This window comes from Chaetodon trifascialis, chromosome 1 (genome assembly GCF_039877785.1).
Source record: "Chaetodon trifascialis isolate fChaTrf1 chromosome 1, fChaTrf1.hap1, whole genome shotgun sequence".
Classification (NCBI taxonomy): Eukaryota; Metazoa; Chordata; class Actinopteri; order Chaetodontiformes; family Chaetodontidae; genus Chaetodon; species Chaetodon trifascialis.
In genome coordinates, this window is record NC_092056.1 from 16,315,027 (window position 1) to 16,337,929 (window position 22,903).

The 22,903-nt window shown below is 41.3% G+C and overlaps 1 protein-coding gene across 1 annotated transcript; it reads left to right on the forward strand.

The window, feature by feature from the left end:
• Positions 1–745: 745 nt before the first annotated feature.
• fes (FES proto-oncogene, tyrosine kinase) lies at positions 746–15,237 on the forward strand. The gene is made up of 18 exons (XM_070964424.1): positions 746–970; positions 1,969–2,142; positions 3,309–3,405; positions 3,591–3,774; positions 4,619–4,756; positions 4,856–4,975; positions 5,146–5,268; positions 6,243–6,438; positions 7,745–7,825; positions 8,802–9,011; positions 9,165–9,287; positions 9,788–9,841; positions 10,630–10,748; positions 11,075–11,169; positions 11,320–11,443; positions 13,901–14,058; positions 14,174–14,296; positions 14,387–15,237. The coding sequence occupies exons 1-18, from the start codon at positions 746–748 to the stop codon at positions 14,524–14,526; spliced, it is 2,484 nt and encodes an 827-aa protein (XP_070820525.1). The 3' UTR covers positions 14,527–15,237.
• The last annotated feature ends 7,666 nt before the right edge of the window (positions 15,238–22,903 follow it).

Here is a 22,903-nt window from a genome sequence, read left to right on the forward strand (position 1 = left end):
GACTGAGTTCACAGTGTGGTAAAAATGAAATTGAAAAACTCTTTTTTATTTTATGCATTAAAACACCATCAGCAGTTTTTACAGACTGTTGCGCTTTAAAAGTGATAAGCTGTTCACTTAAAAGAACAACACACACAGAAGTTTGCAACAAACTGGCTACTGCACCAAGTTAAATGGCATTGGGAAATATCTTTAAATGATTTTTTTCCCCATTTTATGTATAGTACCATATTTGGATTAGTAGTAAACTGATTTACTTACTCAAGTAAAATACTTTATCTCAAAATTGTGATTTCCTACAGCGGCTGGCTAAATGCACTTCATGCTCCCTTTGCAAAGGCTGAACATTAGTGGCTATAATGTAAGGAGGATAACGTGTTTCCAGCTCAGTGCTCTGTTTCTGGCAGCCTTCAGCTTCCACCTGTCTGTGTGTTTATCTGCATTTTATTTGGATATTTTAGACATTTACAATAACAGTAACTTTTAATATGCCTCACAAGTGGCGCCTAAACTGAAAGGAAAATTACAAGTACAAGCACAACTACATTCAAACGGTCATGAGGAAGTGCTGCCTCACTTGAAGCTCTGTACATTTTTTTTGTGTGTGCAGGGAAATGAAACCCCTCTGTGGCCACAGAGGAATAACTACTCTTGGTCACTGGCAGCTGCCTCAGTTCTGCACTACTCGAACAAAGGTGCTTGGACTTACTGCTGACAACAAATCCCTGGAGTTAAGTATTCAGAGATGGGTTTTGGGGAAGACCTGTGGTGCCCCCAGGCACATGCAGCTGTCATGCGGCTGCTGGACTCAGAGCTTCACCTGATGGAGGTCATGAAGAAATGGATGGGTCAGCGGGCAAAGAGTGAGCGGGAGTTTTCAGTGCAGCTGCATCACATGACTGTCATAGCGGAGAAGCTGGACCGGCCTCAGTTCGGTGCAGGACTGGACTACATCAGCCAGCTCAACAAGGTGAGATCCTGTGCAGTAGATCACTCTGCAGCTAAATCATCAGCTGATCGCTGATCACCGTTCACTGTAATGGACGACAGCAACTGCACAATGCACAGTGTGACTTCAGATTAGTTTTCAAAATTAAGGTGAAGTGTTTCCCATATAAAGAATTTCTTTCGGTGGCCCGCTGAAATACAATTGCATCCATCCAAAAAAAAAGAAAAATAAGGAATCTGTCCATTTCTTGTAAAAAATTACTTCCCTAATCAGAAGTGTAGCTGGTAAATTTAATGCCTTTCTGTTGCTTTCATTTTCAGAGGTTTAAAAACCACACTTAGCAGCAGTAGAACAGCTACGGAGCCATTGCGTGCATTTGGGTGCAATGTGGAAGTGTGAAATACGTTCTCAAATCCAAATAAGAAAGTACTCACAGTGTACCAACACTGGGACTACACAACCATCAAATAATGTTTCTTATTTTTATTCATTTTAATATTTACTTATTTTTATTTTTTTAAAGCTGCATGGATTCAGATGTAGAGATCACTGAGTTACAAGCATCAAGCTGCAAAGTGCTACCTGTAGGTGAACTCCCAGAAAGGTTTGCAAAGGTTTTGAAATTTGCTTCGAATTGATCCTCAATTTGGTGATTTCTTGAATTGTGGCAATAGTAAATACGTCTAAATACATATCAAATAATCATCCTTCATTTTGCAACCCATTAAAGGAAACATTATGACATAAACAGAAAAGTTTTTTTTGGGGGGGGGGGGTCACAAAGACTGGCTAAAATGAATAAGAACAATGATGAAAAGACTTTTGAAAAAATCCAAAAGGTGGACAACGCAGATAAAAGCAGGTTGGACGATGAAATCTTACAAAGTTCTGCACCTCACAGGTCAGGAGCCAAAGTTTCTTTTTAGATAACCACTCAGTGGCTCTGTCCATGACAAAGAACACAATTGTTGGCCCATGGTGTGACCTGTCTCCCTGACCTTTGTCCCCCCGTCTGTCAGTCGTGGGCAGTGCTGGTCTCTCAGACGGACTCTCTCAGTCAGGTGATGAAGAAGCACTCTGAGGATCTGCTGGATGGTCCCATCAGCAAACTGACGCTGCTCATCAGAGACAAGCAGCAGCTGCGTAAAACCTACTCGGAGCAGTGGAACCTGATGAAGCAGGAGATCAACAAGGTTATAAACTCATCACACACACACACACACACACACACACACACACACACACACACACACACACACACACACACACACACACACACACACACACACACACTATGCAGACTATGATGCCAGGGGGCACCTTTGTCCAGTCAGACTTCTACCTGTGGTAAAACTGACTCTTCAGGTGCTGAACTGGGATGACCATTGCACTTTGATGACTTTGTTCCCTTTTCATCTTGTAAATGGACACAGACAGAAAACAGACAAACCAAGCTACTAGCTAAACAAAAATATTCTTAAAGGCAGACAGTATTGGTGTATAGATGAGTGACTACATATTTACTGTGGTCCATGCACTGATACTGCCTGAAGTTATATTTTTATTTTAAGCTCCATCCATGTCTCAGTTGTTATGAAGTATTGCTTTTGTTTGTCATTACTGCAACTTGCTTCAGTTTCTGAATGCTTTGGTATTTTAAGATGAAAGTAAACATATTAAATAACAATAATGTGTTCAAAAAAGAGACAGTCGTAGTGGTAGAGGATTCTGATATGTGCCACGATCGTTCATGTAGAAGCTGTTGCTTTAAAATGGATTTGTCGGTTTTTCTTGAGTTTATCATCTTGGCATGCAGATGAACGTTGCAGTGGCAGCTTTATAAATAGACAGCAGTCAAATGAAATGAGGCTCAATAGACTGGAAAGAGTGTGTGCAAATGCATTTTGATGTAATCTCAAACTGGTGGCTGCTCTGCACTGTTTTTATTACCCAATTATGTCAGGCAAATGATGTGTTCATTTCCAGTGATCCATACTGGGTCGCAGTTTGGCCGTCGAGCTGGCAGTTTGTTAATTTCAGTTTTCCCACTTTACTGTGCGGGTGAAGCTCAGACGACTGTGGTTGTTTTCTGATAGATTTTATGTTGCAATTACAACTGATCAGCAATGACAAGAAAGCTGTCGGTTTGAGTTATGCAGTTTTACCAACAGCAACATGACAAAGGTCAGATCATTTCCTCATATCTCTTCTCTCATGTTTTGTGTTGCTCTGCGGTGAAACATAAAAGAGCCACTGTCCACTTCCTGTGTCATGTAGTGTTTATGCTCAGAGAGATGAGTAACACTTATTGCGCCATGTATTTTCATGTCTTTGCATGCTGTTGTTGGTGCTGCCTCAGGTGACCCAGACAGAGCTGGAGAGGCTGAAGAGCAGCTACAGACAGGCTGTGAAAGACGCAGCCCATGCTAAGAGGAAGTACCAGGAGGCCAATAAAGGTGTGAATTCCAAGTGTCACCTACTTCCCCACACAGAATAAGTTTCACGTTGATGGCACAGTCTGCCTGTTTGTGCTGTGTACAGTGTAAATCTTATCTTAATCTTATCTTAATAAATCTAAATCTTAATCATATGTGTGTTTCCTCCATGATATGAAGCGTCCCTCTTCCCTTTCTGTGTGCAGATAAAGAGCGAGACAAAGCTAAAGAGCGCTACATAAAGGCTTCGCTGAAACTCCACGAGCTGCATAATGAGTATGTGCTGTCTGTGCGGGCAGCTCAAGTTTACCATCAGCACCACTACAGTCACATCCAGCCCTCCCTGCTCAGCGCACTGCAGACGCTGCAGCAGGAGATGGTGCTCATACTGTAAGATCACACACACTGCAGTTGTTCTATTCACTCTTTTTCTGTTTGCATTTAGTGGACTATTTTCCATTCACTCACATTAAATATGAGGGAAGAATGCTGACCTCAAAAGCGCATTTTAATTAACTATACCACAGTTTGTACACGTTGTCTCTGATTAGATACAAATCAATTTCCCACAAACTGCTACAACATTTTTTTGTTTGTTTGTTTTTTTTTACTCTCGGGCAGCCATTTGTTTTAATTAATGCCCGAACAATACTTCGAACAATGTGCTGATTGTTGTTGCTTGAGAAAGCTAAGGCCGTACAGTGAATAATAAGCTGTGTTTGTTTCTCATCAGCATTATGTTAATAATACCTGCTCATGCATTGAGTAGTGACTGTTTTGACAGCTTTTCCTTGTTTGTGCGTTCAAGAAAACAAAGCCCAAATCACTACTTTCATAAGGTGTGGAGATAAAAAGAGAGAAATAAGCTGAACAGGTTCATGTTTTAAATGTTTGACAGCCAGATGTCAGATGTCAGATGTCCCAGTACGTTTGGACACTCTTTCATTACAACTGTAACAAGCAATAAAATGTTTATCCACTGCTTTTCTCAGCAAAGTCTCTCTAAGGAGATACTCACAACACTGATATGAAAATGACTATCAACCTGCAACTTTACCAACCTGGAAATTCTGATGTTGTGTTGTGAAAAAGGAAGGATGTAATGTAGTGTGTGTGGTTTGAATAAGGCTAAAACTTAGATGATGTTGAAAATGTTCCTTGAAATCACAGAACAGGCTATCCTCTGACTGTTTTCTCTCGTTCTTTTTTTTGCCCTTCCTGACCTCTGAATCAGAAAGGAGATCCTGCAGGAGTATTTCGACATCTCCACTCTCCTCCATCATGAAGTGGTGCTGATCCACAGGGAGATGTCGTCTGCTCTAACGGCCATCGATCCTCACAGCGAGTATGAGAACTTCGTCCACCAGAACAGGTAGACTGAGGAAAAACTTTCCCCTCAGATGGCAGCGATGCATTCATGAAAGCTAACTGCAGAGCGATGACACTGTGGGCTGTGTGTTTGTGTTCGGAGGTCTGTAGGGGAGATTCCTGCTTGTGCAGAGTTTGATTGCAGTCTTCTGGAAGACACTGAGCGGCTAAATCCCAGAGAGATTGAACTGAATGACCTCACGCTTGAGATAATCCAGCACAAGTGAGAACAAACAACAAAATCTCATCCAGATGACTGAACTCTGATTTTTCCTTTTTAATGTCTCAAATACTTCCTCCTCCTGACCCTCTCTGTTCCTCTCCTTTTTCATCTGACTGTTTTGCATTAGTTACTTCCTCTTCTCACATTATTTCCCTGTCTCCTTCTCCCAGACTGACCACTGTAGAGGAGGAGCTGCTGGACTTGGCTCGGACTCTGGGCTCCCAGCAGACCTCGGTCGAACAGCTGGAGCTGGAGCTGGAGGAAGAACAGGAGGGTGTCAAGAAGGGCCAGAGGTGAGCGGACCACAGACTCGAGTCAGAATCACTGATGGTCTGATGTTATACTCAGAGGTTATAGAGGAGGTTTAGAGACACACAGCATTTGTGGAGAACTTCATTTCGCTGAAGTTTGCCTCTGTTGGCAGTCCTTCCCATCGGGGGTGTTCAGCCCTTGTTGGGCACCAGCTAATAACCAGCATGTCCTCAGTGCCTGATAAATTATAATACAGCAATATGTTAAGCGTTATGAAGCTAGATTCCTTCATTTCTTCTGGTTGATGAGGCTGTCTGAAGGTGTTAGAGGTTCACAGTCCTGTGGGAGTGATCGAGCCATTAACAAGCTCCTGGGGGAGCAATTGTATGTTGGCCTGTACAAAACTGTTGGCGCTCCAAGTTGGCTTCAGAGTTTTAAGAAATAGTATGACGTTCTGAGAAATATACACTTATTCACCTCAGATGGCAGTTTGATGTGAAGATCAATACCACTCTGGTGTATGTATGGTCAATGAAAGGCAACAGCCAGCAGGTTAACTTAGCTTATCACAAACACCGAAAACTGCAGAAAAAAGCTAACCTGACGGTCTAAATGTACTATAACCTGCTTACCAGCAAATGTTTGCCCTGGTGCCCTCTGAGAGGTTAATCCAGCCACGCACTGTCCATTCCTGTTCTGTTGAACCTTTTCAGAGGTCTTGTTCACCTTACTAGCAGGAATCCAGGCTCATAAAGGTTTACTGATCTTATTTGCTCAAAATCCAGCACAAAGGCTGACTAAGCTGTTGCTAGAGAGGCCTTCTTATTGATTGCTTTAGTCAATAGGAAGCATCTGCAAACCTATTCTCACAGACAGATGTTTTATTGATGTCTTTGGTCTTGTATTGTCTATTTGTGTCATTTTGTGTTGTCTTACCGACTTGTGCAACCCTTTGTGTTGTCCATGCTGAAAAGGTCTTACACAAACTTAATTGACCTTCCCTGACCTTGTCCAGGGTCTACCAGTTCAGCAAGAGACATGCAATGGAGGAGTGCCGGCAGCAGGTTACTCTGTCTCTGGGCATGAGGGCCAAGCTGGACGTTCAGAGGCTTCTTCTGAAGGACAAACTGGAAAAGCTGGGCTCCAGAGAACCCCCCTCTGCTCTGAAGCTGGACCCAGACACCATCTCATGTTCTTCCAATGCAAGCAATGTATGCTGTCTCTTGCAACCTTTCCTTCCCTTGTCTTTTTTAAGCTCCTGTGATTATCAGTTCTGTCAGTCAAAAAAGTGGTTGAGAAGAAAGATGATCATGGACGGTTAGAGCTAGTTTTTGTTTGAAACAGAGAGAGGCCGTGTTGGCTATAAACTCAGTGAACCAATCTTTCTTTCTTTATTCCATCTCAACCTAAACACACAGAATGGCTTTCCAAGTCATCGCTCTGGAGGCAACAAGAACCTGAGTGTCAAGTCCTGGATATTAGTTATAAGTACCAAATCTAGACCAAGACGTTCGACCTCATGTCCTCATCTTCTGGAATTGCAAAGAGCAGCACGAGTGTGCTAACTTTACTGACATCCATCAATGACAGTAGGCTAATGCCAGACATTGCCACTTGTTTATTGATTTTTACAGACAATTAGGCTAACAATTTCATTACCACACTGTCTTTGTAGTAATGAGCTCTTAGCTTACACAGGCCTAAGCCATGACTAGCTAAAGAACAATAATCCTGGCAAAATTAACAAAATCTGAAATTTCATCTGTTTGTCTGTCTACAGCGTTCTCTCCTGATTGGCTGCTGTTAAGTTGATAGTAGAACTATTTAAGTACATCTGTTTGCAGAAAACATAAAGGACCAGTTTGATTTAAGGCGATCTTTTGGCAGAATATGGCTGAAATATAATGTAATATTCATAGGTATAAGAAAACATAAGAAAATAAGAATCATGTTTTGATATGTAGAGAGGGAGCGGGTGCTCTTCCACTCCGTCCTCACAACTTGTCACAAATGGATTTCTTTTGTTAGAGAGGTAACATAACATATGTACGTAACGTAATGTATGTACCTTAACGTATGTAAGTGAGTAAGTAGTCAGCAAAGTTTACCTTGAAAGTGTAACCCCACATTACGTATTTATTATCACCAACTTGACCGCAGAGCCCTGCGTGTTGAAAAATAAGTTGGGAGTGAGAATGTGTTGGTCTCTACAGTAGCCCAGAATGGACAATTCAAACACTGACTCCAGAGAGTGCCTTTCATGTTTTCCTGAATCTCACAGCCAGGTTCTCCTATATGCTTTGAAAAGGAGGGTGAAGTGAGGGGTGTTCAACTAAATTCAGCACACTGGTCCTTTAAATTTCAAATTAAGTGGTTTTTTTTTTTGTTTGTTTGTTTTTTTAAATAAGTAAGTATTGAAAGAGTAACTGTAGGGAGATGAAAGAAATGAAGGCACAGAGGACACTTTATGCCAGATGCAGTCAGTACATTTTCACTGACCTCTGTATTTCTTTTCAGGACCAGAGCCAAACATCTTCTAAACTGGGCATGGATGGGATCATAAGCAGTCTGAGTGGCCTGTTTAAGCCCAAATGGGAAGTAGGTTAAACACTGGATTACAATCAAGGCACAATTATTACACATAACACAATGATAGTTAGAGTGCAAGTGCTTATACAAAACTGTTTGGCATCACACTGTAGGCACTAAACAACATCCACGCTGCAGTAGTTGCTGTTGGGGGACATTTTAAAAGGAAGGACACTTGTTCCAGTTGAAGGACATTTCCACTCTCACTCTCCCACCTCCGACCTTAACTGTAACTGTTTTTGTACCTCAAACCTCTTAACACCCAGCAAACAATTCATCACTTTTTGTTTGCACAGCTGAGCTCACTCAGGATTGGATCTTTCTTTAGGGTCTTGTGCTCCTGAAAGGCATCATTGGACTGACTGAGGTCGGCTTTGTCGGTCAAGTCACTTGTTTTGAAATTGGGCCTGACCTAAAAGTTTACTTCTCAGGCAGCCAGTTTCCATTTCATCATTTATCATCGCTGACACACAATAGCACACATGCAGCCAAGACCCCGCTGTCCTGCACACACGTCTCAACAGTTTAATCAGTCAGAAAGATAAAACAACTGTGTGCATGGTGTAACAGATCATCTTGACCAAATCAGATTTTACTGTCTATAATGCACTGGACTTCAATTCAATTCAATTTTCAATTCAATTTTATTTGTATAGCGCCAAATCACAACAGAAGTTGTCTCAGGACACTTTCCATATAGAGCTGGTACAGACCAAGCTCTTTTATCTACAAAGAAACCAACAATTCCACTTCAAGCCTAATTTTTTTTTTGAACTATTTCCTTCTCTCCAACTTCCAAATCGGTGGTACCCTGGAGGCATGGAAGGTGGTTCAGTTAGACTTTCAAGTATTTCAGATTCTTCTTTGAAGTATATCCAGATAATCTCTGCAGAATCTCCCTAAAGTCCATCCTATATCGCTCCTTATTGTTTCATTATTCATGTCAGCTCTAAACATTCTGCTTTTCCCCCTTTTCTGCCTCCAGGTGCTTCCGGCTCTCACCGTGGTGCAGGAGGTGGATCGTCCTCTGGGGCAGCAGGACTGGTACCACGGGGCCATTCCCAGACTGGAGGTCCAGCAGCTGCTGAAGAATGACGGAGACTTCTTGGTGAGGAAGAGTCAAGAGAAGCAGGGTTACGTGCTCTCTGTGCAATGGGAAGGAGCCTGCAAGCATTTCCTCATTCAGAACACAGATGTAAGGAAATCTGTTCAATAGAACAAAACATGCAATTTATTTTAACATTTGGACAATTTAGAAAGCAATTTTGTTGTTCAGCTGTTTTTTTAATCATGTCATTAAGTTTTTTCTGCTCACATCTGAAAATGCTTTTCCAATGTGTGTCAGTAGAACCTGTACCGTCTGGACGGAGAGAGCTTCCCCAGTATCCCACAGCTGATCCATCATCTACTATCATCACGACAACACATCACCAAGAGGTCTAGCATAGTGCTGAAGAATCCTGTACCGAAGGTACTGCTGTGCGCACACACACCCACACGCACCCACACGCACACACACACACACGCACACACACGCACACACACGCACACACACGCACACACACGCACACACACGCACGCACACGCACACGCACACACACGCACACGCACACACACACACACACACACACACACACACACACACACACACACACACACACACACACACACAGATGCACAGCAGACTCTGTGACTTACATGTAAATTATGCTCTCTAACACATTATTAGCCCAGGGCTGAATCACTTTATTTTAACATACTAACTGCTAAGTGTTTGTCACAGATGAGCTCATATGCAAATCTGAACTTGCTCTCTAATAATCTTTTCCTCAAATTTTCTTTTCTTTTCTTTTCTTTTCTTTTCTTTTCTTTTCTTTTCTTTTCTTTTCTTTTCTTTTCTTTTCCCTGCTGGTCTCACAGTTTCAAACAGCACCTCTATGTGTCTCTTACTGTTTGTTTTTACCCCATTAGGACAAATGGGTCCTGGAACATGATGATATTGTCTTGGGACACCTCATTGGACGGGTAGGTGAACTTAACATGTGTTAACAGGCATGTAGAAGTGAGGTAAGAGCAAAAATAATATTTTCTTTGTTACCTTTGATTACGCTTATTAACAACCATGTGTAGTGTGTCCATCTGTTTGTCTGTCTCTGACTCAAAATGTTGTCAACATATTCGCATGAATCCTTAGTGGGAAGTTTGGTCAAAGGGTCACTAATTCAGATTTTTAACACAGGAGGTTTTTTTTTTCCCCTGTAAGTACACATATACACTTCATTATTGGATTAATAAGGAAATATGAGAACTTTGGTGACATTATTGCCAGTTTAAAGAATACAAGTTCACATTTCTCAAGTCTGCTTAGAATGAATACTTAATTGGTTGAAATGACTCCTCCTCTCCACACTGGCTGTAAACAGTTTTCAATGTAGGTGATGAGGGTAAAAATTCACAGTTCTTGTTTCAAGCAAAAATATGTTCCATCTGAAGCTAATCTGAGGCTTCAGCAGTGTGAATAAGTGAAATAAAGTTGTCTCTACAGGCAAGAGGGACAGTTACAGAAACAATAGCCTGTCCAGTGTGTGTGAGTCTTGAAAAATGTAAAACTGTCCTTCAAATTGAACATCCTTGCAAATTCAAATACAGCTCTGACTTGTCTTTTGATGTTTCCATAGTTCAAACACTTAACAGTGATTAGAAGTGATGTACATGCGTATCTCCATATCTCTGCTGATTTAAAAATGTCATTGCACACATATGAGAACAGGGAAATAACTCTCGCTACTCATGTGGGTATTCGCACTCCACAGGGTAACTTTGGAGAGGTGTACAACGGTCATTTACGCTCTGATAACACTCCTGTAGCGGTGAAATCCTGTAAAGAGAGCCTGGCCCCAGAGCACAAGAAGAAGTTCTTGATGGAAGCCAGGTTAGTACATACTCACACACACACACACACACACACACACACACACACACACACACACACACACACACATGCGTACTCTATCCTTGTGAGGACATTCTTTGACGTAATGCATTCCCTAGCCCTTTAACCCTACCTTAACCAGCACAACTTAAGACCTAACTCTAACCTAAACCTAAACCTAAACCTAATTCTAACCTAACCCTTAAACCCTCTGACCCCTCAACACCCCCTTTGAAGCTGCAAGGAACCCAAATGTCCTCACTTTTCCAAAATTATCCTCACTCTGCAAACATACACATCTCTGTTCTCTCTCCTGTGCTGTCCAGGATCCTGAAGCAATACGACCATCCCAACATTGTGAAGCTGATAGGAGTGTGCACTCAGAAACAGCCCATCTATATCATCATGGAGCTCATTCAAGGTAAATATGACCTTGTTGCACTCTGCCTTTATATGTCTCCGTTGTTTCCCCAACAGCTTCAAACTTCATTGTACCATTATTGCTTCCACTCTTTTGTTCTTCTATCATCAGTCTCTCTCGCTCTCTTTGTGTGTCTACACATCTCATAAGGTGGTGATTTCCTTTCCTTCTTACGGAATGAGAGTCACCGTCTGACGCCTAAGATTCTGGTCAAAATGACAGAAAATGTTGCGTTTGGCATGGAGTACCTGGAGAGCAAGAAGTGCATCCACAGGTTGGTCAATCAGTCATGTTGTACAGCCTCCTCAGGAACAGGTAAGATTTTGACTCAGTCGGACACACTCGCTTCAAGGATTTGACCATTTATAGCAAATGGATGTGGGTTTATAGTTGGTGTCTGTGGATGAGGAAGCTCTCAAAGGGTCTGAGCAGCAACAAAAGATCAATTTACTGCATTCACCACGATCAGAGGATCTGCTGGAGGAAGCAAAATGAATCTGAGCAAATGCTCCCACTGAGGTTTCAACTTTGGGCTGCTGACCAATAACAAGCCATCTTGACAGCGCTGAACTTCAAGGGACCAAGAACCTCAGAGTCCAAAATAGAGGAGGATATTGTACCTTAATAGCAGTGTTGTACCATTCACTTGTATTTAATCTTCCCTTTTGGAAGAAAAACTAATCCAGCAATGGTTTGCAGACAGTTATGACTTCTGATATGAAAATCTTGTTTCTTGCCCAAAGATTCTGTATTAATATGCAGATCTGTTTATAGAGATCAAGGCTGTAATGATCAGTCTGTGCACCAATGAATGAGCAGTGATGGTAAAGCATGAATGAAGCAGGTCATGAAAATTAGTTAATGCAAGTGTAATTTCAGTCCTCTGCCTAAACTAACACAACGCTTCACCTTTAAAATATATTTCCAGCCTCTGATTTTAGAGTAGTTTATTGCGTTTATTGTGTCCATTGTGTTACAAGGGAAAAGCTAATTGTAAAAACAAAACATGTAACACTTAACACTTTATGTGTAGATTTCTCTAAACTGTGTGGAGGATCTAAAGCCACCATGTACTCAACACAGAGGAAATATATGAAACACAGCAGAGCCATGTGTCAGGCAAATAATGGCTGCACTGAAGAGTAATTAGTTGCATGTTGATTTTACATAAATTATGATGTAGTTTCCACAAGAACTAGAGGGCTACAAGCTCCAGGCAGATGGATTTCAAAGCCTTTATGTTACAGCATAATTTGCTTCCCCAACATTCACTTCACTTACCTGTGAACCAAACCGCTTGTTCCCCACACCTCTTCCTCATATGCTGATGATGCAGACAGTGAGTTGATTGAAAATGCGAAATTAAAAACTTTCTGATGTTGCTTTCTTGAAGAGGAAGCTCTTAATGTGCTCTACTGTCTGACTGCAAATCAACCATGGTGACACAATAAGCACATTTAAACTCAACAGGAACAAAAGCTAAATGTAGTCAAAACTGTAACTTTACTAAATAAACATATAAAAGCCAGTTCAGAGAGCTACAGTGCAGCTTTTCTTCTTCTTTTCGGAAAAGAGACATAAGTGATGCGGTGGAGGATGAGGAGTGAAGGAGCATTGGCTGTGCTGCTAATATGGCTCAAGAGCTGACCTTGATACAACCACAATCTTAAATAGATGTGCATATCAAGATTATTTGTACATTAATTGTTAATCTCGCTTTGTAATGAACCATTATTTGTATAGCAACATTCTTACATGTGATTCAGCTAAAGTGCTTTACATATAATTGAACTAAAAACACAATAAAACAGAATAACAAATAAGCAAAGCTGCAAATATTTAAATACCAAACAGACTAGAATAACAGAGTTACAGAAGTTGCATTTTCGATGTTAATAGACAGGTTGTTCCACAGTTTTGGTCCATAACAATAAAAAGTTGCATCTCTTTGCGCTAACCTGGAGTAAAGGATTGTTGTAGAAGAAGAGACAGGCAGCTTCATCTGGAGGAGTTAAAGCCTTGCACACTGTTGTCCAGTGGAAATACAATTTTAAAATCAGTTGCCTGTGCAAGGCTGCTGAAGTGGGTGTGAAACTGGCTCACCACCCATCTGGAGCCACAGAGACAGCTTCTGAAGACTGCGATCTCTAAGTGAGCTGGAACTGCTTCTAAAAATTAAACATTTTGTATGTAGCCTCAAAACATGACAAAAATGTCTTGATTTCAAAGTATTTATTCAAGGAAAAATGAGAAAAGGTGGATAGATCCAAATATATAGACAGATTACGTAACACTGAACAGCTAATTGTTGGTGAAAATAGTGTAAATAATGAAACTGTGGGAAGGATTTTTTAGTCTTTCATGGCTTCTGTGGCTGAGTGGGAGTGATTGCAGGGCTTTGGGTGAGGCTTCAGTGGAGGTTGTCTGTGCTCTGGAGAAAACATGAGGTTTTGACACCGGGCTCATTACGGGAGCACTGTGCGATTTGCCCAGCGGGGACAGATCAGAGCAGGATGCTGGAAACTGCTTAGCCTATAACGCTGCATGTCAAACTGCCTCACATGCAACACCAGAGCCATGACAAGAACGCCTGTTCTCTCTCTCTCCCTTTGGTCCTGTCTGTTCTCTCACTGCATGATGCCTTTGTGCCTCTTTTGTATCATTTTTCGTCAGCCTCTGCATACATCCCTCTCACATCTTTCTCCCTCTGTCTTGTTGTCTTCATTCAAAGGGACCTGGCAGCGAGGAACTGTCTGGTTGCAGACCACAACGTGGTGAAGATCAGTGACTTTGGGATGTCCCGTCAGCAAGATGACGGTGTCTACTCTACAGAGGGTGGCCTCAAACAGATCCCTGTCAAATGGACGGCTCCTGAAGCCCTGAACTATGGTAGGCATAAGCTGCCTCTGCCTAGTAGTCACAACCAGAAACACTTCTCCTGTCCAATCTGGAGAAGAACAGTGCCTGTGCCTTTGTCAATGCTGCCCCCTGCTGGTGTTTTCAGGTCGTTATACCACAGAGAGTGATGTGTGGAGCTTTGGTGTCTTACTGTGGGAGACCTTCTCCATGGGAATGACGCCATACACAAGCATGAACAACCAACAGACACGAGATGAGGTGGAGAAAGGTAAAGACTCATATCAGGAAACAAGCTGTCCATGTGCTCCTGCATTGTGCTCAACTGTCACATAAGACACCTGTGTGTGATGTGTTTCAGGATACCGTATGCCTGCTCCACACTGCTGCCCCATGCAAATCTCCAGGATTATGAGCAACTGCTGGCAGTATGACCCCAAAAACAGACCATCTTTCAAGAAACTTCGGACTGAGCTCAGTAGCATATACAAAATTCTATAATACAAGCCAGTCTGTGGATTGGACATGTACTGTAGATTCCCGCACTGTACAGTTGATAGGTTTTGAATTTAGCATTGCCTTTTTCTCTCAGAAAAGATGTTAAAATCCAGTCCGAACTCTGAAAAACATCTCCAAACAAAATGCAAATTGAAAAACAAGCAAATGATAAATTGCTTTAAAAAGTTTGGACTTCTCCTCTGCTCTGGAAACAAACTTGATAATGGAGTTTGGTGGACTTGTAAAATATCAGTGGACCAGTTGATGGCAGCATTCTTGTTTCTTTCCTTGCTCTGCTCGGCTGCTTTTCATTCTTCCTCCTCCTGTGAACAGAAGGTTGTCCTCAACACATCTGTCTCCTTTGAGGCGGTACAAATTCATACTGCTGTGAACATACTGTACTGTGTACTATTACCATAACTGTTGCAATGTTGTACCCACGTGGTCTGTCTCAAAGAAACCAGAGAGATGTGTTAAATTGACGCATCCTCCTGAGGACTGTAGAGGCTGCCAGCGCAGACACTGAACACGTTTGTGTCTGTTGGGTTGTCTGTTGGGTTTTTATGACCCAGTTGCACGCCTCCATCTTGGTGATTTTAGTTCTATGAAGTCAGTGAGAAGCAGTGTGGGGGTAACCTTCTAGCCTATGAAATGCATTATTGTAATTCAGCTCCCTTTGGCGGTAACTAGAAATAAATGTTCTAATGTAAACTGAAGAAAGTTGTGTCCACCAGATACAATTATTCATCAACTACTGCAGACAAAGCTCAGTTTACATGTACATCCAGCATTGTGTTTGTCCTCTTTTACCGAATCCCTCTGCTTAACCAAGTCAAGTGGTGCTTTGAGGAACGAACGGCAGGCGTCGCTGCTCTCTGGTGGTCCGGAGTATCAGTAACTCCTATCGCTACAGTGACTGATTCCATCTGACTCCCTGTCTTGTCCCACACCGTGCCACAACAACACTAAAATGATCCAACTGTTTGTGCATTAAAAAGAGAATTGAAGCAGACATTTAAAAGCAACACAAAAGTTACTTTCCCTAGTTGCAAATTAATTAATTAAGCAATAATTGGTAAGATTACTTTTGAAAGAAGTAACTAGTACTGTAACTACTTTTCTTGCACAACACTGATGGGAAGCATGTAGGGTTTCCAGGACGGAGTAAAATGACTGTCTTAAATTGACACATAAATACCTGTCTGTTTGACTCATTTTGCTCAGGATGTTGACTGTAACTCACTGTGGTCAATTTTTTTGATGAGATTATTTTGAGTAATGTGAACACGGCTGCGTGTGGTGACACATCTCCTCATGTCAGCAGCATGGGTGTGTCATGTCATGGAGAGGTAACATTGAATTGATACTCATCTCTACGCATATAATGCTGCAGATGTTATTGTCTGGCTCTGAATATCTTTGGCTCAGTGTCAGAGGTGAGCTGTACTGAGGGATTATTGCAATTGTTCTTGAAATGGTTTGTCTCCTTTGACATGGATAGGGATCATTAGCATGTCTAATCCTTTTCCTATTTCAGTGATAAGGCATTTTTACCTGATGATTTCATACCTACACCAATTTGAGATTAATCCCACAGAGAATGAAAATATGGAATTCTCCACGCAGAGGTGGTGAGCCTTGAAATGATGTTGCTCAATTTCTGTATTAAAGGTCACATAATGGAGGTTTCTTCAGAACTATAGAAAAAATCAAATGTGTAAAGTGAATGTATCAATAGCAGCCAAAGTGGCAGTGAAAGTACAAATTGAACTTCACAATGACCTACTCAAGTTTGCTATGTCAAATGAATCCTTCACACACACCCAGCACGGCCCTAATGTGCACTCTTCATCTTTTCACGAGAAACACCTGCGGTGAGGAAGGTGTGGCACCTGTCACTCATCGGCTGAAGGCCTGACATGTCATGTGTGATAAATTTTTCTGCTCAACTGTTTTGTAATTCAAACCACCTCACCGGTCGAGCATGTTCTGTAACTTTTGCTGCCACCTGCATGTCCCATGATGCTGAGGCCTGCATGTGTCTTTATTTGACTCCAAGGAAACAAAACACACAGTAGATCTGACATGATGTCTGTGTAGCATTCAGCTCACCCCACCTGAAAAAGATCTTGCATTTAACTGGCTGCCGATCTAGTTTGACATTTTGGTAAATTAATGGGTTGATTAGGAAAGGAATTCAACCTCAGTTAATTATTTAATTTGGGCCTCATTCTGCATACTGACCACAATTTTTATTTCACCTACATATGCATCTTAATTATCTCACAGTTTTTATATCTGATCTGTGATGAGTCACTGTAAATGTGAAGTTAATAGTGTGTATGAACCACCTTTGTAAGTTGTTTATAACCTGATGCAACTTTTTATACAAAGTAGGTTAGCGAGAGGCTCTATTTGTGTCCCAGTTCATGCACTGTCTTCACAATTCACAAATAATGTTAACTGATAAACACACATAGTTAAAATGTGCTTATATTGTCCTGATTCGAAGTCAGAGTGCTCACAAATCTTAGAAAGGGAAATTCATAAATTTGATGTAGAATAACAAGAAACGTTACTTTTTAGTATTAACTTTGCCTTTCAGAATGTTTCAAAACAAAACCTCAAAACACTTTAGGAAAATAAAAAAACAAAACACAAGTGAGGTGAAATAATATTAATCTATAGACCTTCACTTTAGTTCCAAGTGTTTGATTCAATTAGAAATTGCACAGAAATTCAAGAATATCTGAAAGACGGTGTATTGGATGAGCAATTTGAATAAGTCATCTAAATGTTATCAGTCAGTCATCGGTCTAATCTGTTGTGCAGTTCTTTCACACACATCTTCAACACACAGGCACAATGACTCCGAGCAGAGCCCCCACAAGAACCACGCAATACTGGGAAAAATCTTTTAGAGTCACTTATTGATTAAGTATTACTGCTGCTACTGGTACCAGGGCCTTTGTTGATTTGATAATACTCTTAAATCAACCACTTCAAATCAATGCATCAATCAATTCACAGTTAAAAGAACTCTGAAAAGAACGAGGACTTCATTCAATTTTCAGGTGGCACAGTCTTAGCAATGAGTAGACCGGCCCTGGCTCCTGTTTTACACCCTGAAAAACATGGTAAACAATCAAATAAAAAAAGCAGAAGCCTGCCAAGTCAACTCAGGCGATGAATCACCAATCAAGTAGGATCAACTCAACTCAACTCAAACTTTATTTATAGAGCACATTTAAAACAACCGGGGTTGACCAAAGTGCTGTACAGAGTAAAAGGATAACTTATAAAATTACCCAAACAATGCAGCAATTACAATAAATAAAACAATAATAAAAACATAAAAACAATGCAGTAAAATAGGATGAAATAAAATAGAATAGAATTAAAATTAAATTAAAGTTAAAATTTTGCCAGGAGTCCACTTAGACGTGATTAAAAGCCAGGGAGAAGAGGTGTGACTTTAAGGAGGATTTAAAAACCTCAATCGATCCCGCGGAGCGGATGTGCCAGGGCAGGTTGTTCCAGAGCCTAGGGGCTGCCGCCACAAAGGCTCGGTCACCTTTAGTTTTTAGCCTCATTTTTGGGGCGGCCAGTAGCAACTTATTTGAGGATCTCAAAGTTCTGGCAGGGGCGTGGATACAGAGCATCTCAGTCAAGTACTCAGGAGCTAAGCCATTGAGAGCTTTAAAAACAAACAATATAATTTTAAAATCAATTCTGAAAGCAACCAGGAGCCAGTGCAGCGAAGCTAGGACAGGGGATATGTGGTCACGCTTGCGTTTGCCAGTGAGAAGACGGGCAGCTGCATTTTGTACCAGTTGCAGGCGGTGCAAGAGAGAGTGGTCCAGGCCAAAATACAGAGAGTTACAGTAATCCAGTCGTGTGTTGATAAAAGCATGGATTACAGTCTCAAAGTCTTTACGTGGCAGGTACCCTTTTACTTTCGATAAGATCCTCAAATGGAAAAAGCTGTTTTTCACGACCGAACTAACCTGGCGATCAAATTTCAGCCTGTCATCAAATATTACACCAAGATTTTTTACTGATGACCGGATGTTTGGTGTAAGGGGGCCCAGAAAGCCAGCTGGAAAGTCTGCTGGACCACCTCCAAACATTATGATTTCAGTCTTGTTTTCATTTAGATTCAGAAAGTTTGCGGATCATCCAGGATTTAACATCGTTTAAACAATCAAGTAATGTCTGTACAGAGTCATTAGATTTTGATGTTAAAGGCAGGTATATCTGGACATCATCGGCATAACAATGAAAAGAAAGATTATAATTCTTGAAAATTGACCCTAATGGTAGCATATACAGCAAGAAAAGAATTGGCCCGAGGATGGAGCCTTGTGGGACCCTGGTGGAGAGAGGGGCTGACGATGAGGTGAATTCACCTCATCGTCTGCACAGAAAAACTCAGATCAGACAGGTAGGACTGGAACCATGAGAGAGCAGAGCCTGTAATACCCACCCACTGCTCCAGTCGTGCTAAGTGGATCCCATGATCCACAGTATCAAAAGCAGCCGTCAAATCAAGGAGCACTAACATAGCAGGTTTTCCTGAGTCAACAGTTACCATTAGATCATTAAAAACTCTCAGCAGCGCTGTCTCAGTGCTATGACATGGTTTAAAGCCAGACTGAAACTTCTCATAGATATCATTGGCCACCAAGAATGATTGGATCTGAATAAAAACCACTTTCTCTAAAATTTTGGACAAAAATGGCAGTTTAGAGATTGGCCTGAAGTTGGACAGCACAGATGGGTCCAGATTTTTCTTTTTGATAAGAGGCTGCACAACGGCATGTTTGAGAGCAGCTGGAACACATCCGGTGCTAAGGCAGGAATTAATAAATAAAAGAACAACAGAGCGCACCGTACTGAATACCCCTTTAAAAAGACGAGAGGGAATGCTGTCTGAGGGACAGTTCGTAGGTCGCAAATGCTTAACAACACTGGCCAGTGAAGGGAGGGATACAGGTTCAAACTGATCAAAAACAGCATGTAAAGGAGGAATGGTGAGATCAGAGCTAGGGCCTGCAGATGTGAAGGCAGATGGCCTTAGAGCAGATATTTTTTCTATGAAAAATTTGAGAAAACTCTCACAGAGGGTGAGTGAGGGGACTGTTGGAGAGTTGTCACAATGTTTTGACAAGGGAGTTAAAAACATTAAAAAGAACCTGGGGCTTGTGACTATTACAGGAAACAAGTTTGGAAAAATATTCCATTTTAGCAGCTTTGACAGCACTCTGGTAGACAAACAGGCTTTCACGAAGAGCTTCTTTAGAGACATGGAGCTTATCTTTTTTCCACTTTCAGCGCGTGTGGAGTCGTTAAGCCACGGTTCTGAGAATGCTTTTGTGCACCTTAATCTAAAAGGTGCAACAGAATCAAGGATATCTGCGCAAGTTGAATTAAAATTGCTTAAAAGTTCTTCGGGGTTAAAAGCGTAATTGTCATCCAGAATGCTGAGTACATCACCAGAAATGATATAGTTGTTAAACATGACTGAAAACTGCGAAGCAGTTTGAGGGTTAATTGTGCGGAGACGACGCGTAGAAGCACGGGTCTTAGCCCGAAAGCAAGGGACTGAAACAGTGAAAAGCACTGGCAGATGATCAGAGATACACGCCGATTCACAAATTTCAGTTACACACACAGGTGAGTCATATGATAAAACCAAATCTAAAATGTGCCCTTTCTGTTGAGTCGGGTCTTAAACACATTGAACAAGATTAAACGATTCAATGAGGTTTAAGAAATCAGTGACCAGTGGATCACCCCAAGTAGGATCAACCTCTTCATTCCTGCTGTCCTGCCAGTGGAGCTAACGACACAAATTTAATGACTGTCTGCACAGTCACACTGTCTGCCAAATCAGCAGAGCTGTGGACATCCCAGAGAAACACAGAGCATGTCTGGCTGAATTTTGGGGAAAGGTGTCCATCCAGTAGAATGATGCAAATCTTTCTTTTGATGACTTTATTTAATATAAATATATAAGGTTTCAGTGAAAAGCTGGAACAAGCTGATGTAGAATATGCAATATCAGACAGTATGCTATAAACTCTACTTCAAAAGAATTCAAGAAAACTGGATGGTGGGGCATTAAAATTCAGGAAGCTAGGCCACCCAGCAAATCATGATCTTATACAGTATGAGTGTAAGGGAAGGAGAAATCTGACTTAAAACATATGCAACCAGATAAACAGATTTCTTGTATATGCATCAGTCCAAACTTAAACTCCTGCAGTTAGAGTGTAAAAAGTTATTCCTATTTATCAGAATAAATTCCAAATAAACAACATTAATGCATCAAAAACTACCAAACAAACAGCCAATACCCAGAGAAAAAACCCAATTATCACATTCATAAAACATAATCAGATTCCGTTTGCGATTGTAAAACACCAGAGACTGAAAGATGAACGTGGCAGGAACAGTAACGTAGCCATGTGCCTCCGTTGCTGCTCAGTCACCCTTGAGGCAGACTGAGTCACATGTTTGACACCTCCATATCAGTGTGCATGTGCATGAACTTTCAGTCACACAAAAGACCATGTGAGAGACAAAGATGCTGTTTGACGAAGTCAAACTTCTGTCTCCCCTGCAGACTGTCACACTGTGGCTGAGGGGTTATCTGAGTATCACATCATATTTCAAGTGTGCTGTCGTTTTGTGCCGCCTGCCTGACGCGCCCATATCTCTGTGACATCTGAGTGTGTGCGCTGCTATTCACCTGCAGAGCTCTGGGTAATTCTTCTGTGCTTAGTCACACTCCTCAGGCTGCTGTGCAGAGATCCAATCAAAGTTCAAAACACTTGATTGATGTTTAATGTCTTTTAATCCAAACAAGGCGTTACAGGAAAGCAATTACTTCATCAGCTGTGCCTTAAGATCAATTTCACATGCCGTGCTCCCCTTGCATACACCTGTCATAGATTACACAATAGACAATGATGTTGTAACTAATATGCACAATAGTTTCAACGAAAACAGGCTTTCAGTCATTTGAGAAAGAAATAATTGTTTGATCCCCTTTTGGAGCATTAAAAGTTGTTGGTTTCACATTGTTTCCCAGACACTGGTAGAAGTGGTCAGCAGCTTGTGTGTGAGTGTGTGTGTAGATGTTTGTGACAAATGACCGAAGTTCTGCACATAATACCAGAAAAAATATGCACATTACAGTTCACATTAACAGTGGAAATCCGAATGTGCTTCATTTCTCCATCAGTAAGTGCTGCCATTTGGCAGGTCTGACGGGATGTCACAGTTACAGAGCTTCCAAAGGCAACATTGAAACAACAAAAAAGGCTGAAAAAACGGAAAAGCTTTGTTGTCTGAATAGCTGCTTTGCATTGATCTGTGTCTCACTTACCTGTAGATTGACAGGAGCTCATAATATCTCCAGCTACATCATTCCTGTGCAGCTAAGGCACAGCATACAACACCATGTGACAGAGGACATTTCTGAAATGCCTTCAGCCGATTAGATCTAAAACCTCCATACTGTCACATGCTCAGGCTCAGTGAAATGTTTTAGAGCGTCATTATATCATTTCTGCCGATATGGTTGAATGACAGTTATTTGTGGGGGCTGATTTTCTATTCTTTTATAAACATTACAAAACATTATAAAGATTGTGTGGACAAAACAGCATGATCACTCTCTGCTGTTGGCTACTTTCTGCAGTATTCATTTCTGAATTATGTTCATTCGAATATTCCCCGCAGGCAACATCTCTTTTTGCTTGGCGGTGTTTCAGCAGGACGGATGCTTCTTGTTCAATTATGCTGTTGTGTAGATGAACATTTTTCCTCCTCTCCATGTGACCCAGCTCCCTGTCAACTGTTGACCTTTTGACCCGTGTTCTGTCGCTTACAGGCATGTTTACTGATGAAACAGGAGTCTCTTTCTCGATAATAGTCATAATATACTGTACACATTAGGGGCTGGATTATTTTGGGGCAGTTATCTAACTTTGGAAAACATTCTTCTAAAAATAAAAAATGTGAGTTCATGCACATAATTCACTGCACTCCGGGTTTTTCTGTGACAGCCTAACTCAGTCTGGTGTGACCGGGGGCTCTTGGAGGGTAAACTCAGCTAACCTAGCGGTCAAGGAGCCCCACAAGAACAATCTGAAGATAACTGACAAAATCGGAAATAATTAAAAAACAGTATTTTTCAAAAAGGTTTTGCTGTTGTTCTTCTTGTCCTCTAAAAGTAATTTAAAAAAGAAAAAGGAAAAACAAAGCAAGAAAACAGTCAGCCATTGGTTAAGCTGGTTATGTGAGTTATGTAATCGGTGATGAAGAGTCAGAGCAAAAAACGTGCTGGACCAATTCCTTTAGACAGACACTG

Coding starts and splice junctions, on each gene's coding strand:
- fes (XM_070964424.1), top strand. CDS start 746: ATGGGTTTTGGGGAAGACCTGTGGTGCCCCCAGGCACATGCAGCTGTC. Junction 3,775..4,618: donor CAGGAGATGGTGCTCATACT/GTAAGATCACAC, acceptor CCTCTGAATCAG/AAAGGAGATCCTGCAGGAGT. Junction 7,826..8,801: donor TGTTTAAGCCCAAATGGGAA/GTAGGTTAAACA, acceptor TTCTGCCTCCAG/GTGCTTCCGGCTCTCACCGT.